This window comes from Mycetomoellerius zeteki, unplaced genomic scaffold (assembly GCF_001594055.1).
Source record: "Mycetomoellerius zeteki isolate Tzet28-1 unplaced genomic scaffold, Tzet1.0 scaffold35, whole genome shotgun sequence".
In the NCBI taxonomy this organism is placed as follows: Eukaryota; Metazoa; Arthropoda; class Insecta; order Hymenoptera; family Formicidae; genus Mycetomoellerius; species Mycetomoellerius zeteki.
In genome coordinates, this window is record NW_017257338.1 from 5,202,438 (window position 1) to 5,219,981 (window position 17,544).

The 17,544-nt window shown below is 32.4% G+C and overlaps 3 protein-coding genes across 6 annotated transcripts; 2 read left to right on the top strand and 1 right to left on the bottom strand.

Moving 5' to 3' along the window:
• Nucleotides 1–1,387: 1,387 nt before the first annotated feature.
• Nucleotides 1,388–2,841, top strand: SrpRbeta (signal recognition particle receptor beta). Its single transcript, XM_018452570.1, has 4 exons — nt 1,388–1,570; nt 1,894–2,060; nt 2,155–2,294; nt 2,398–2,841. Exons 1-4 carry the CDS (start codon nt 1,474–1,476, stop codon nt 2,732–2,734), a joined length of 741 nt encoding a protein of 246 aa, XP_018308072.1. The 5' UTR covers nt 1,388–1,473; the 3' UTR covers nt 2,735–2,841.
• A 1,436-nt stretch (nt 2,842–4,277) lies between these two features.
• row (relative of woc) lies at nt 4,278–10,722 on the top strand. Of its 4 annotated transcripts, none has more exons than XM_018452853.1 (20): nt 4,278–4,299; nt 5,003–5,157; nt 5,225–5,313; nt 5,379–5,448; nt 5,984–6,128; nt 6,430–6,497; nt 6,599–6,667; nt 6,761–6,824; nt 6,909–7,037; nt 7,123–7,293; nt 7,375–7,865; nt 7,942–8,392; nt 8,502–8,875; nt 8,950–9,178; nt 9,277–9,446; nt 9,523–9,715; nt 9,948–10,161; nt 10,229–10,419; nt 10,495–10,601; nt 10,670–10,722. In XM_018452853.1, exons 2-20 carry the CDS (start codon nt 5,008–5,010, stop codon nt 10,700–10,702), a joined length of 3,408 nt encoding a protein of 1,135 aa, XP_018308355.1. In that variant the 5' UTR covers nt 4,278–4,299; nt 5,003–5,007; the 3' UTR covers nt 10,703–10,722. The 4 variants fall into 4 exon arrangements, with proteins under 4 accessions (XP_018308355.1, XP_018308354.1, XP_018308353.1 ...); XM_018452852.1 differs by lacking the exon at nt 4,278–4,299 and adding an exon at nt 4,301–4,350; XM_018452851.1 differs by lacking the exon at nt 4,278–4,299 and adding an exon at nt 4,312–4,550.
• A 2,844-nt stretch (nt 10,723–13,566) lies between these two features.
• On the bottom strand, nt 13,567–16,199 carry Oda (Ornithine decarboxylase antizyme). The gene is made up of 5 exons (XM_018452476.1): nt 16,011–16,199; nt 14,605–14,736; nt 14,225–14,474; nt 13,976–14,128; nt 13,567–13,784 (listed from the first exon to the last, which is right to left on the bottom strand). The coding sequence occupies exons 1-4, from the start codon at nt 16,197–16,199 to the stop codon at nt 14,013–14,015; spliced, it is 687 nt and encodes a 228-aa protein (XP_018307978.1). The 3' UTR covers nt 13,567–13,784; nt 13,976–14,012.
• Between the last annotated feature and the right edge of the window lie 1,345 nt (nt 16,200–17,544).

Below are 17,544 nucleotides of genomic sequence, written 5' to 3' on the forward strand. Positions count from 1 at the left end.
GATGGCTGCCGACTTATACCATGATATATCATGGTATAAGTCGGAATCGATTCCGATCGGAATTATTCAATTATTCCCTAGATTTCTATTGTTTTCTAATAGCGAATTCTAATTTTTTAAGTGCGATTGGACGCACTCAGTGCGCACTGGTGCACATTAAAACCGTCGTACACAAAATAATGTAAAGATATGTTTATAAATAAACATGGAAATCGATTAAATCATGAAATACTCGATACATTTTATTGTAAAATAATAACTATTAAGTAAAATATATATTTCATAATTCGAAATATCTGCATTTTATTTCTATACTCAAATTAAATCAGTGTACAACGGCTTTAATATGCACCAGTTCTTCCAATCGAATTCGCCATAAGAAAAACGGAGTAATTCCGATTGGAATTAATTATATTTTTCATTAATCTCAATTTCACTAATCTTAATTTCTCGTCACAATTTGATGACGTCGAGGTACCGAAGAAATCAACCGATAAAGATCACGCGCGTCGAAACGTTATTTATAAAATTGTAACAACTGCATGAATTGCTCACCGAAGGAATCGCGCTGCCATTTTCCTTCGATCGTTTCGTGGCTTGGGCGGACACGAGCTGATCGCGAAATAGCGAACTAATCACGATCTCGCGGTTAGCCAACACGACGAGATGATTACCCGTTTCGTGCGATCTTTCCGATTTCGCTTCGTTGTACTTGCATCCATGACGCAGCTGAGCCATCAGACAAATAAACAATCGCGAAACGCGAGGATCGCCTGTTGCATCGCGCGATGCGAACAAGGCTCGCACATTCCGTAACGGTAATACAGGCGGCTCCCCTTAAAATAAATTATTATCGATTGAAAAGTGATTTGAATTATAATTATTTTAGAGCTATTTTGACGTCATATTTTGATGTTATAATTTATAATGATTTATATCACGTGTATTTTTGGCACTTAGAATCTCCACTTTCTTTTTGTTCAATGTCCAAATATTATTTATTGTAATCATTTAAAAAATTTTTGAGAATTTTAAGCAACACGCAACACGAAAAGGTATTATTTATTTATGCTACCCCATCTAGACAGCGACATCTTTAGGAAACTCACGCAAACTGTTCAAACTTCAACAAATTCTCGCTCTGAATTACCAATAAAATGTTGTTCTAATATATTCTATAAATCTAATATATTAGCGATTGGTAAATTGTCGTGTCGATAAGTTTTGAGTATAAATTGTAGATTTTTACATGGCTGATCAACGATAAATATGTTTTACCGACAATTTGGTGATAATTCGCACAGATGTCAGTTCAGTTCATTTTTTTAAAATCACACTCATTGTAACTGATTGCAAATTTTCTTTTGGTACATACTCGCGTATAACCTCAAACCTGTCGGCTGGTCGGCATCGCATACTGCGGCATATGTCCACGAGAGATTGTAAGATTCGAAAGAATCGCAAATCACAATTATGAAGAAATACGTAGAACAGTTATTAAAAGGAAATGACAGTTCACAGTCGCTGCATCTAGCCTTACTGATCGCTTCACTTGTTCTTATAGCATTAGGTAACTTGCATGTTTATTCACAGGTGTTGTAACATTGAGAATGTGCTACTTTTATTTTATAAATTATCTTATGTATTTTTATTTCATATATTTTTTAATATCTTTAAAATTACTGTGATTTATTTGTTAACTTATGAAAAGTATATTTTAATTTAAAAAATCTTTCTCCTTTAAATAAGTTTATATGATTTGTTTCTCAAATAATTTTAACTGAATTAATATGAGAAGAATATCCTTTTCTGTGTTTGAATTATTTACTTGCATAATATTACATCATTCTCTTATATATAATAGTGCTACTTTAATAAGATTAATTTTTGTAGTTTTATTTATATTCTGGCGCAAGAGGAAGTCTAGAGGTAATATTATCCTTTTAACGGGCCTTAGTGACAGTGGAAAAACATTGATCTATGCAAGATTATTATATTCCCAATTTGTCAAAACATATACATCTGTCAAGGAAAATATAGGAGATATTACAATCAACTATGTAAGATTTAAGCAACATTTTGTGATATACTAGGTTTATAATTATATGATAGTTTGTCTATACTGTAATTATTCTTATAAAAGCATTTGCTTAGCGTTCTTTGAGAATAGTGGATATTCCTGGAGATGAACGACTGCGTGGCAAGTACTTTGATAAATATAAATCATCTGTCAAAGGTCTGGTTTACATAATTGATGCAGTGACTATTCAGAAGGAGATCAGAGATGTGGCTGAGTAAGTATAGAATTTGATGAAATTGATTTCATGTTTTTAATAGAATGTTTTATATAAATTTCAAATAAATCCTAACGTTTATATGATTAATATTTTTTTACAGGTATCTGTACAATTTATTATCGGATCCTGATATACAGAAGAATGTTCCTGTCCTTATAATGTGCAACAAGCAAGATCAAACTATGGCTAAGGGATGTTATGTGATAAAAGCATTATTAGAGAAAGAGATGAATTTGCTGCGAATGACAAAGACTAGCCAGTTGGAAGCTACTGACGCGTCGTCGACGAATGTCTTCCTTGGGAAACAGGGAAAGCACTTCGAATTCTCACATTTAGATTCGCAGATTGATTTTGTAGAGTCGTATGCATCAAATGATGATTCTCGAATGTCAGCTGACTTTGAAGAGCTTAAAAAGTGGTTAATTAAAATCGCATAATACGCATCCAATCTTATTAAATATAAGTTATTGTTCGTAAGTAACTTTGTAATTATATCAGAAAATTTGTTTATTAAACTTTCAAAATCATTATATCGCATTATGAAAGAAACGGATGTTTATTTAAATACAGCTTCATACATAATCTTTGTTTAATTTATATTTATCCACAAATTAGCGTATATAATTCTTGATGTTTGCATCTATATAACATGTGTATAAATTGCTTCCATATTTAAAATAATATCACAAAATTATAGAGCGACAAGGACGTAGTGAATTTTTTTATTCTTGTTCAATGTTTGCAAACAACAAGTATGAAAAATACGAGAAGAATATTCAACTGTGATTGATCAATTTTTACAACTACAACCATTTACAATTACATTTATACAATTGTAGAATGAGCTTAAGAGTATAACGAGGATCACAAACTCTTGTATACAAGGCGAGTTTATTAATTCATCGATTAATCAATCGCATTATACGCAAATACAGCTTTTACGGAACAAACTTACATTTGCACACAATGCGATTGATCAATCGATGAATTAAAAAAATTCGTCTATGCATAAATAAGGCAGAAGTCAACCAATCAGAGTTCTTCATTTCATGAAAAGGAAGAAAACGAAGAACTTTAATTGATGCATTTTTTTATGCATTATGAGTTAGGGTTGGTTTATAATAGGCCGTAATTTGTAAGAATTGACCAATCACACAGTCGAGTGAGAGGAAAATCGACTATGATTGGTCAATTCTTATAGATTAGATAGTTTCTTATAGATTAAATAGATAGATAGATAGCGTCTGTGCTCCCCGTCTAAAAAATTGATCAATCATAGTCAATTATTCTTCTCATATTCGACTGTGATTGGTCAATTTCTTAGTTTTTACACCAAGCCACCGACGAGATATTATTAAAGACCGACATCCTTATGGGGGTTCGCGTCCTTGTAATATTGAAGTAATTAAGAGTAAAAAAACTGATAATATTGTACTAATTTTATGATTTATTAGTTTAGTAGACGTGTTTATCGGTGTACGTGCATTTAAAACTCAATAATATTCGATTTTTCTTTAAAATTGTGATTCAGTGTTATCGTCAAAGTTCGATTATCAACAGAGATAATAACTGCAGAGAAAAAAAATTGTAATTTTTTGGCAATATATAGGATATTATAGCTTTACAAATATGCATATTTATTTATAGAGCATTTATGTAATAAAATATCATGAATTTAATAATGTATTAGTCAAATATTTATGTTAATAATAGCAAATTTATATCAATTGTGGATAATGTCAGCATTTTTCGATTACCTCCGGGCCCCCTTGGGGCTCTTTTTATACCGCCGAAAATTTGCCCAGGGTTGACGGTCTTTAATAGTATCTCGTCGGTGACCAAGCTTACTCCGCATATTTTAAAAGACGCGCGCGCGTTAAATTCGAAGATAACTGCAGAACGTGATGTGACCGACCGTTCATGATATAATGCGTCTGAGTCTGCGCAAATCGTTGCGATCATTGCCGCGTTCGACGAGAGGTTCGCATTTCGAGCATCAAGGGTTTGTCAAGGTTTTACCGCCTAGCCTGGTTTTCCGGCACATTTAACAACGGTTAGGTTACGTATTGTTTGTTTCATTAGTTCTGTGAATCGGCGGCTTTCTGTCGATGAATAAAAAAACTGTCGTTCGTTCGGTAATCCGTTTTGAGATCCAAAGAAGAATTGTTGCTTCTATCTAGTGTCTGAAATCGGATGCAAAGAATATACTTATAAGTAGGACGGCAACCAAGCATAGACAACCATTGAGTGTCGGTATGGATCCTTTTTTAGCGTCGATGTCGTCGATCGTCGAATATTTCTTTTGGAGTAGACATAACATCTCGATGAAACGATAGTGGGAGCGTACAATCTGTGTATTCTGATTATTCGCAAAATTTCTACGGATAATTGTCGTTGCGATTAGCAATTTAGATTTGAACTTCCATTTAAAGAATTTTTACATTTTTGCCTATTCTTTTCTATTTTCCAGTTATATTTAGTGTTTAAATAAGGTGTGTAAATCTTCAGCTTTTTGCTTAAGCTATAATCCTTAAGCTAAATAAGCTAACTAAATCCCAACTATGAAGTTTAAAGTTTAGAGCAAATTATTGTTATAGTTCGAAGCTTAAAGCAAAAAACTAAATAAAGGCTTATTATATCTATTGTAAATCAAGGCAACTTTGATGTAATCATACATCTAATGTTTATGATTTTTTTTATACAAGAATTAATGAACCAAATGCCAAGAACACGGGTTTTTTCGCGTTCTATCTTGAACGCTCGTCCACCCAACATGACATTAAACTTGGAGTGCATAGAGGAACCCCTTAGTGATGCCCAGCTGCGAATAAGAACAAAGCAGAAAGAGAATTATGATAAAGTAATTTTGCCAATTATTTTTTTTAATGACATGAGCATATATTATACATTGATCTTGTTGCTATCAGGTTACAGCTATGTTAGAAGAATTGATTAAAGAACAGGGAGCTAAATTGATATGCCAAGTAGGGGACAGCAGTGGTTATCAGTATACAATGTAAGTATCTAATTATAAAATGCATTAGTGTCAAATATGATTACTACATAATTTATTAATTATAGACCTACGTCAACACAAACCTCAGCAGCAGTTCAGAATAACTCCCAGATTAATCCTCAGATTCTAAATGTTGTAAGTATTTTAGTATACTGGGGAAAACAAATTTATATATACATGATGTCTGATAATTATTGATATATAATGCTTATGGATTGATAGAATGGACTAACTGAATAGAAAAGTCCTCTCATTTTGTGATTTTCATCACGGTTAATGAAAAATTAATTTATAAAGCTCTGCAAACCAGTACGACTGCGATTATTTGGTGACAAGACATAACCTAATGTTTACGGTCACTAAGCATGCAGTTCCGTAAACAATAATGTGTCGCTTATATTTAACTATTACTTTTCGTAGAGCGCTCCTACTGCCATGCTGCTTATTTAAAAACTGTAAACATTGGGCTGTCTGTCAGCGACTTGTGTACATTAATTACCAAATCTTCATAAATTAATTTCTCGTTTAGCTATTGAAAAAAACGCAAAATGATACAGGACTTTTCTATTCGGTTTAGTCTATTTTAGCTGTCCACAAGCGTTATGTCAATAATTATCAGACACTGTAAATTTTTTTCATCTAGAAATAATATTTTTCTTTTTACTTTTAGACTCAACAAAACAATAATTCAACACCAATTAAATTGAATATCACAAGTAATTCGAGTGGAGGAAACATACCTCAAGGAAACATCCAGCTAGTAGTTGATCCACGTATGGGACATGTTATTTTGGGACCTGTTACACAGACCCAAGGTAGCAAGCTACTTGTTATTAGAACTGCGGTTTTTTGAAGACAATTTAACTTCCAATGGACATTTTTTCAATTATGTAAACAAATCTTCAGCTAGCTTTGTTTATAACAATTTCTTTCACGATCTTAATTTTAAGTTACATAATCTTATTCCTCGGATTTCACCTTTAAATTGAAAAAAAAATCATTTACTTATGTTAACTTTAAGCAAAAATACATATTAAAAGTCTTGTTGGGAACACTGGACTCGCGAATACTAATCAAAGAAATTTGGGAACGAATACTAATTAGGATTAAACATAGTTTCAGATACAACAACTACAACCACATCTGCAGTTTCGACTGTGATTCCTCAGCCTCAACAAGAGAATGTACTATCAATTCCATTTGTATTTTCTTTGTTAAGAATAGATCCTTAACATTAATCACACATTAATATTTTTTTATTTTAAACGAATCAATATTTTTTCAGTATAAGTACACCAGATCTGGACGTAGGACAAAAGTTCTTCAAGTGCAGCAACCTGATATTATAGAAGAAGTATGATTTTTACAAGTTACAGAATTTTTGTACTAATTAGTAATGCATTGCACTGATTAATAATAAATACATTACAATATTTTATTCTTACAGTCTGCATCCACAGTTACTCGCGTGAAATCAAAGACTGCATCACCACATGTTGTATCAAATAAAGGTAATGTAATATTTTACAAAAGGAAAAAAAAGAAAACTAAGACAAAGAATTTTATATCTAATAAAAGTAATATGGATCCCTCAGTTACCACTCCTCAAATGACAAATCTCAGAGTGAAGACTGTTTCTAAACAGACAGTGCAATCGACTACCAAAAACCCTCCTACAGAACAAACTAGTATAGGTGGAATATCCATCGGCAACAAAAATACAGGTTAAAACCAGAGAAATAATGTAATATTTTTAAAAACATTAATATATTAAATAATTAATTTTATTCATTACAAAATATTTTATAGCACCCGAACAAATTGACGAATCCAAAAAGAATCTACCTGATGGTAGAGAATATACGTTTAACAAAACAACTGGCGGCCGAACCTACCCATCCTTAGTTGTAATAGCAAGACCAAATTTACGCAATAAAGACATTCCACCACAAGTTGCACAAAAAGAAAGACAGGCATTAGGTACATTCTTTTTTACTTTTTTTTATCAATATATAGCAAGCATGCAGCGTTAAATGTGTATTAATAACCGAAATTTTTCAGATTCCAAAGTTAAAAATGTGCTCATGTTTTCTGCTACAAAATTCGCTGAATGGTTGATACAACAGGGCTTAGTAAAATCGGAACAATGCTGTTTGCAGCATAGTTTGAACTACCAGAGACCTAAACTCAAACTGGGAATGTATAGCGATCAAGGAACATTTCCCTATTCCGGTGGCTATGTATGGATATCTAGTTGTTGTCCTGAAAGATTCGTTTCCGTATTTTCTGGTTCTATTTTCCAAGGAGCACATTATACTCCTACAGTTTTATTAAAATTGATTTATCATTGGGCGTGTCAAACTAATGTGCAAAATGTAATCTCTTGGGTAAAAGTATCCAATATGTACCTAAAAAACTTTTATACAAATTTACGTAGCATTTGTACGGCGGCAGTATGGGACAAAAGTCATAAGATGGGTGGTAAAAATTCAGTGATACAAGTCGGTGTGATTAGTTTAGGCACGACATCGCAAGATGGACATATGCGACAGGTGATATATCTTGATATTCTTGTTTTGCTAGAAAAAAAAATTTAGATAATGACGAATTTTCGGCTCTCGTATCTAGGTGAAAGTCGAAGTTCTCGGCATTATAGATCCGTCTACATTAGACATACGATTACGTGCCTGTGAACCAGTACAGGAAGGAGAGAGATCATTTAGAAGACGATTTAATAATATTCTACATCCATTAAAAGACTGGGTCCATACAGACTCCAAAATAATGACCGACTTTACTGTCGACAAAAGTACGTTAAATGAAATGGGCTATAATCACGTCTTTCAGTCTTCATTTTCAGAACAGAGCCCTAGAAATCTCATGAGTAATTTTCATATTATGGAATATCTTAGAAAAATTGTACCGAGAATGTTCCAGAACACATTGAGTTTGCTTAGTAGGCAAATGATACAACAGTTCTTAGACGAATTAATATGGAGGGAGATGTATGGCGCTACACCGGAACGCGCATTTGACAATATTATACGACATATCTCGGAGCAAACTAGAATCGATTCTAGTGAGTGAAAAACGTCACTGATCACATAATTGATAAAAATTTAACAGTTTCTGATTGTATGCGAATTTAATATTAGATTATCGAATAATAAGATTGTATATCTTTTCAGATGAGTCTCTGTTAGATCGCTTGACGAATGTAGCTGCTAATCCATTTCAAAATTGGTCTTATTCCACGTCAACTGATACATCAGTTACAACATCGAAAGATTCAATTTCGGTAACTGATGTAATATCTCAGAAACCTCCAGAAACTATTGCAGCAAAAGTACAGCGCCGGGGTAGAAAACGAGGTAATATAATAACTCCGACGGAACATGAAGCAAAAAGAGCAGCAATTGATTTTAAGAGTAATAAAGAAAAAGAAGATAAAAATGAAAAAGATCCGAAAGAACAAATTCAACTTCAAGAATTATATTATGCTACAATGGAGGGTGATAAGAACCTCGTCTTAAAGGAATTAAGAGTTTCTTTATATTTCAAGGTTTGTTCAAAGTTTTTGTGTTGTCATACTATTAGCATGTTTATATTTGACAAATATATTTTTTGGGCTTGTAGTGTTTCCTCTGTACGACTGTAATGAGATCTAATACAGAAGTGATGGAGCATATGGTTAGTCATGTACCACCGCAAGTGCCAGGTCAACTGGAATTATCGGTATGCCGATATTGTTGCACCCCGCTATCGTCTCGACATCAAATGATTACTCATGTGTCAGAAACACACAGCAATTTCGGACATTGTGATAGCGTCATGGTAGTTTGTGCGATTTGCGAGGAGAAATTTGGTAAGCTGATATTTTCGACTTGTAATCCGTAATTATGCAAGAAGATAAATAAGATGTATAATACGAGATAATCACATTTGTACATGTTTCTCGTTCAGGTAAGAGCAAATCGTTAATTGATCATTTGTCATTGATGCATTATCCTTCCGAGATGCCGTATCATTGCGAAAATTGCGGCTATCGTACATCCAGTCATAAGGACGTTATAGATCATTATTATAAAGTTCACGAAAAGGGCGAAGGATTGCAATGCCCGTATTGTCTTAAAGTAAGAAGAGAAAAATATCACAGATATTCCTATTCCTGTGTTAATATAGATTAATACAACTTTTCTATTGTGAAAGGTAATACATTTTGTGAACGAAGGCAAGTCGAACGCATCCAATGTGTACGCTTACTTGACGCATATGCAAAGGCACATCGTAAGAAGGGATCAAGGAAAAGGCAACAAATGTTCAAGATGTTGTCTCTGGTTCAACCAAAAGAGTTCCTTAACATTACATCAACGGGAGTTACACGATCATGTTTTTAATTCAAGTAAATATATATAGATATTTTAATATGTGGTTAAATATTTACGCTGTATGTATAAATTTTTTTTCATTACTAACGAATTAGCGAGAATTTAGGCAAAAATTTAATCATAATTTTACTTATATATTTATTTTATATCGATTATATCATTTTTTTTTAAATATACTTTGAATACGCTTGTATATTATGTGAAAAGATTGTAATATTATCGTTTAATCATAAAATAAATATATAGAGGCGGTACCATATTCAGCCAGCAACAGTGGCATAATGGTCTCAAAAGATGTACTGGAAACGACACGATTTACTGTAGATAGTCCTCTACCCGAATTACCACCAGATGAAAAAATACAAAAGTGGAGTAGTGGGCCAATTTTGGTGAATACTTCCGTCAGATATTTATCCTGCCAGGAATGTGAAGAAGATATTGACGAAGATGAACATTATCCGTAAGTATATTATTCTAAAATCAACAATCTTGCGATTAATAACGTAAATTATATATATAATGCACAGAGGCGAGCAACGATGTCAACAGTGTCGTTATGTTACGTGTTGTTGGCGCGCATTCCAAGAACATCAACAACAAATTCATAATGAAAGACCGAAGACCAGTCTGATCGTACCATCTCCTTTAGTTAATATCCCGCTAGATAAGAAATTGCAATGCTTATGCGGGTATACATCAATTGATGGCAATCAATTAGGTATAATATTCTTGAAGAAAAATGTAATATATTCGATATTGTTAATGGAGTTTAATTTCAATTGATATATTACAGCGAGACACTTGATAAAGTGTAAAAAATTATCGGCACGTCCCGTTGATGAATCAGCATCATCTGGTATGCTCAATAGCTTAGGATTAGTTCCGAAAACCGCATCTGAGGTACAATACATTTTTATGTATATTTTTTGTTTTATTTTTTTGTGTCTAATCCTTCAAATTAATTATAGGAAGCTGATGAGAAATCCAATCCACGCAATTAAGTTCAACAAAAACAAGAAACATGATTTTATGAAGATCAATATATATAGATATAAAATTAAACATAAAAGAGATGTATAACACATGACTTTTTTTATACGATGAAAATATATATTACATCTGTTCTTGAATCTTCATTTTGATAACGTTTTGAATAAAAATTTGATTTTATTCAAAATGCTATCATTTTTAATTCAATAAAAAATATAAATGATAGCCTAATAATAAACATAGTTTAATTTTACTTTAATTTGAAAATATCATTGAAAATGTATTTCGTTCATTTGAATTAAAGCAGGATAAGTTGCAAAATAAGTTATTTTGTATATTAATATTAATAAAATTATGTCAAATTTCAACATATTGTCTTTTCAATGTGTTTTAATTATACGTTTTGTGCACAAAAATTTTTGTATTAAATAAAAACACTTGGTTATTCCGTATTAAATTTTATCAATCAAGTCTGATTGACGTTTAATAAATAAAACTCTAAGTAAATTTGGTAAGCAGTAAAGTAACAATATAGTGGGTTTTATTAAATGTTTATTTAGCAATTATATTTTCATGAATAAGAAACGTAGCATACATATTCACTTTTTGTATGTGTCTATGTGTATTCATATGTGTATGTATGATCAGAGGTACGAATATATAATACTAACTGAAGGGATAAAATGCACGGAATTGTTCAATTTAAAAACTTAAGGCAAATCGATAATTATTTGCGTGAAGTTAACATACAATAGTCCGTCACTCTGTACTTATCTCTATCTATATTCCTAATAAGCTATTAACATTTTTTGTTCTTTTTCTGGTATTTTTCATTTTTTTTGTATTTTTATTTATTTTTCATGTTGTCTGTTATCAAGTCAACACTAAAGAACGCATTTATTAGCAAAATCTCTTCAATGTTAACTGATTGGGAATTACCAGAGATATACTATTACTTAGATATACTATCACCTAAAAATATATTATAAAAATTAATAACATATAGGGCTTAGATAATGATAAATAAGATTTATAGTGATTTAGTACCTTCCAATTTTGAATATTTTAAGAAAAATAGGGTAACTGCCCAATTACTGCCGTTTTTTTCAATTGCAGTATGAAAGTATGAGATCGTTATATTATACATTAAAAATATTATTAATGTTAAACTACGACTGTTATATAAATATAAGCACAATTGTATGAGATATTCGATATGTTTTATATTTATAAAATAATTAAAGAAGTTAAGGAATGTTGCTGAAGATGCAAACTCTCCATGTTCTTCTAATTAGAAGTGAAGCAGAATTGTGTGCATGACTTGACAGTGCAAGCATATGTGAAATTTTCATTTTTTTATATGTACTAAAGCAATTTTATGAACCGTTTAAATGATATTTTAATAAAATAAGCACAAAAAGGTGATAGGTTACTTTTCTAATATTTAATCCCTGGTGAACAAATTTTGCTGAAATTATTCCACGTTTTGGAAAATTTTATGAAAATTGTTGAAATTTCACTGAAAGTGAATTTTTCAGCTAACATATAGAAAAATCGCTGAAATTAAACTGAAACTTTGCTAAAATTTTACTGAAATGTTCCAAAACGTGAAATAATTTCAGCGAAATTTTCCAAGGATTTATTGAAATAGCAACGTTATTAATTATTTAAGATTTACTTGCATTACTGCCGGCAGTAAATGAGTCCTGTTATGCATGAACATATGTACCAATGCGCTAATTACTGCCAATTTGAACGTCTTTGATTAAAGAAGTGACAGGTATTCTTAGTGTAGAACGATATAAATATTACTAACAAACATCACTAAATAATATTTTAAAGATATTTTTATAGAGATATTTCCAGAATGATTTTAATACAGTGTGCAATAAATGGGTGGCAGTAAATGATAATGCAGTATTTGAACAAAGACTGGCAGTAATATGTGTTCCTTATATTTTATTTCTTTCGCTATATTTAAATAATTAGTTTTCAAGTTTATTGCTTTTATTTTGTATATATTAAAGTTTTTTACTTGAACATAAAAAAATGATGTCTATTATCTCAAAAACATCAAAATAAGCATATCAATTATCATTATGTACTTAAAGCGGTAGTAATCGGAACAGTTATCCTATGAGTGAAATGTTTTCCCTCATGTTCGATTAGTGTAACATAATGTAATGTTCATGATGTTTTTGATTCATGGTTTCAAATTTTCAAAGCTGTGCCATCCACATGACGTTTTAAGTTAATTAGTAATCAATTTATATGAACACATTTTATCATAAATAGAAATTTCAAAGATTCAGATTTTACGAAAAGTCAATTGGAACATCCAAATTTTGTTTTTACTGGATGTTTGCATAATTTCTTTTTACTTTATAAACAGAAGCATAAATTATTTACGGAATTACAGAAAAATAATTGCACATTTTATAAAGAACATCAGTCAATTACTCATAATAATATCGTTCTTAATGATAGAACGAAAGCGATCAAAACTTATTTGTTGGTACTCGCATAACAGATATTAAAATCTAGATTATACATATTAATAATACTTAAAAATAATAAGCAAATGTACTTATACATATATTACGGAGAACAACGCGGTGATACCCAATCTGCCACAATTAACATTGAGATATATCGATAATAAATTTTCTCTAAAATTTGACAGTTCGTCGCCGTGATGTTAGTTGTTCAATACGACTACAGATTCTGTCAAATTCTTTCACGTGGGAAGCTTTGTCAGCAGCTTATATGCTCTTATAAGAGTTATTAACATTGTGTTCAAGAGAATGAATCGATATACCCATTGAAAGCCTTTTATGTACGCGTTCTACGTATTCGCGACTATAATTTTTTTTTGTTTTCTCATTAAGCCTCTTTAATTTAACGCCGAAGTTTTTCTGCACTAAATATAATCGTTTGATATAAATAAAATTTATATATTTCCCAATTTGGAACTAATAACGAAAAGCAAATTATATATGTATAGTAAAACTTAAAATATAAAAGAAAAAAGTGCTGTTTCCCAAAATTCCAATTGTCCTTCTTTTCAGAATTTTACCTTAGACTTGGTAGTACCTGTAATAAAATATAACAAAATACAAATAATTACAATAAATACAAATAATCTGAAATCATATACTAAATTCATAAGAAAGCAAGGAGAAAGTCGTTATAGTAAACGAAAAATGAGTTGATTAAATAATCAAATAGTACAACAAAAATTGTAGAGCTGAGAAACTTCAGTATCTTTTCTCTCGAATCAATACCTGCGCGTTAAATTTGAGAGGCAGAACTGCTTGCCGATTACTCGATGGCATAGAGCATGTAGAGATTGCCAGCGTCACTGCCTGGTGGTACCAAGGCATGAGTTGGCGGCAGGACCGTGAAACCCAAGAACATGAAGGTACGAACCAGCATTGCTAGACCATAACAACAGAACGATTTAGACGGTGAATCTTTCTCATCAACGCAAAAGTCTTCGACGTTTGTGCCGAAGAATGGCAAACGACAAGTACCTCGGTCTGATCTATCTTTGCGAAGGCAAACAATGATATTGGTGCAGCGTAGTGTTTCTTCGGCATATTCTAGGAGCGAAACAAAGCCCTCTTTTGATCCTTCAGGCAGAAGGCAGCTGGGTACGCGAATATATAGACAGCGGCGCCATGCTACGGTCTCCCACTCGACGGATGTACTCTCAGTCAAGTGGAGAGTGAACGTTAGACGCAATGGTTCGTTGCTTCTTACGGCTTTCAACAATTCATCCTCCTGTAAGTTGTAATAAAAAAAAATGCGGATAATCAGAATTTAATTCTCGTTTAATACGTTATTTCGCATTCACAGTCGTAAATAAATTACCGATTTCTGAAGATGTCTTTAAGTAGTGAAAAATACGTACTTGTACAATGTGGGAGCTCACAGAGAGCTGACTCTGCTTGATCCCCACGCCGCGGCTCTCTGTGTTGACTGTAGATACAGACAATGCGGCATGGGGCACATCAGGACCACCACAGAGGCCCCACGCCCAGCGTTATACAGTAGTGCTGTTGCAGCCTGGAGCCTTCCTCTAGGCTCTCGTCCATGCATTTACTAGACATTTCACTGCAATGTACATTTTAATTATTAGAACCAAATTCTGAATCTTATAACACCATCAAGTACATCAACGTTTAATCCTCAACTATAGCTGAAAAAACCATAACATCTAAATTTTAAAGCATCTTGTTTAAATTTTAAAAACAGAATGCAAGTAAATTTACATTTTACAACAGTTGATAGAGAAAGGTTCAAAGTTTTTTCACTTACATATTACAATTTAAAACTTTATAGTATATTTATAGAAATTTGTAGACGATTGTACAATCTGTATGATTGATATCAATCGTACAGATTGTACAATCATCTACAAATTTCGCTTCGGATTCAAATGACCCGTTGCTGTAGTCGAAGGTTAAAAAAATTGACATATTTTTGAATAAATAACAATGCAATCTGTTTAGAACTATGTTATTGGTGTGCATGGATGTATGCAAGCATGATTGAGGATTGCGATAAAGGAAAAAAGATAACAAATTATTAAAATATCAATACCCAAAATATCTGTTTTTTTTTTTCAGTGAATACACGAATATCCGATTGACGTCACGAGATGTTGTTCTTTAAAGAGCAGCTGACATTTTCGGGACATAAACACAGTGGGTACTGCCAAGACTCTTGAAATTCTTAATATATGGAATGCTTATGTAATTTCAGGATGCATATAACTCTTCTCCAGGCTAAGGATAATCGGTTTATCACAATCAAGGCATTTAATCTTATTAAATGTTTATTAATAACTGGTGATCGAAATACAACTACAGTGGCTGTCATCGTCGGCGAATGTCATTGATAATACGCCGTTTCTGTCAGAATGTCACGAGAATGCACGGAAAAAAAGCGGAAAAGACATGTCTACCTTGGCATTTGAGTGGAAATTTCAGCGAGATATAGCGAGCGGTAGGGAGTTTTTACCGATGGTGATATGACGTCCCGTCGAGTCGCGTCTACCGCGGCGAAGTCGTGCGGAAAAAACTGGAGTGGAATCCACGGTTAAAGGGAAAATGCGCGACTGCCACAGCAGGCAGCCGACGTATGCGATTTATATGGTACACGCGTCAGGACCTGAGCACTAAGATGGCTGTAACTAACAATAAGTCGTGAAACGTGAGTCGTAGTTATAGATCAACATAATATTTGGCATGACTATGTATGACGTATAATATACAGCACATAGTTATGCCAAACATGTGTTCATCTACGACTCACCCAGATGCAGATAGCCAAATGCAGTGTATTTTGCTGACATGTTGCAGCAACCAATTTCGACAAACTCAGGACAAGGTGAGACAGCATTATGTCTGTCGCGTTGAACTCAATGGAATTCGAATTCTTGGAATGGCAAATCGATGGCAATATGTCAGCATGAATATCCTCGACAACAACTAGTGTTATCATATTGTCAGCATTTTGTTAGCAATGAGCTCAAGAAACGATTAATTATTCGTTGCTAACACGTTGCTGTCATGTTGCCGACAACATAATGTACCATCATTGCTTACAGTTTACTTTAGAAATTTCGACAACTGATTATATATATATATAAACAGTCATGTTGTTGTATTTATAATATGTCCCATTGTGATGTTAGCAAATGTACAGCAAATATATAACAATACATGCAATGCATTAGTTTGCACAACACGCTACATCACACTTGGCTATCTGAGCACTCACTTTTCACGACTCAATCAGATAGTAATTGTCAGTTACAGTCATCTTTGAGCTCAGGTCTTTACTGAGTATTGTTGGATCGGGAATCGTATCAACGACGTCATTTAAACGGGCGTTCCGCCAAACAATAATACGTGTTTTGCACGTTGAGGAGAAAGAGAAATATGTGTGATCGGTTCGCTTACATCTACAACGTTTTTGGCTGAATAATCCACACGGTGTTAAATATTTTATTCTACAATAATTATCAATATGGCTCAATCAGAATAAATCAATAGTTAAAAGAAGGGCTACGAGCCAGTTATAACATAAAGAATATTCAATAAACTTTCATACATACATACAAACGTTTCGACACCGATCGGGTCATTTTCAATGTAAAACAACAAACAATCTTACATAAATTACCAGAAAATTCAGTCAAATTATCAACTATGATAATTTAAACTGTAACGCAATGTTAATTTATTATTTCATTGTAAGATGATTGTAGAATTGTGAAAAGTGAGATGAGATCTCCTTTGATATTTTTACATATGGACCGCATATTACGAATACAACCGAACTTTTTACTGGACATTATAATTTGACTGAATTTTTCGATAATTTATGTGAGATTGTTTGTTGTTTTACATTGAAAATGACCCGATCGGTGTCGAAACGTTTGTATGTAAATATGTATGAAAGTTTATTAAATATTCTTTATGTTATAACTGGCTAGCAGCCCTTCTTTTAACTATTGTTTTATTCTACAGTTTTGCCTCGCCTTGACATTAGGAAATATCAGGCTTACGTAAAGTGTAAATGTGTACCTGCAACACTTTGTAAATGAGATTGAATTATGTGACGCGCAATTTATAAATAATTTGCTGCGCTTGCGTATATATGTATAAGTGTATGTTGCAGCAATTAAGGCAAATAGGCCATTTAAAAGTAATAATAAGGATCTATAGTTCATTTATTACATATTAGCATATTGCCTCAAGCAATAATAACATAATATTATGCGATCAATAATCGCATCTTGCATTTTGAATAATAATGATTCCCACGATATAAATTATCAAAG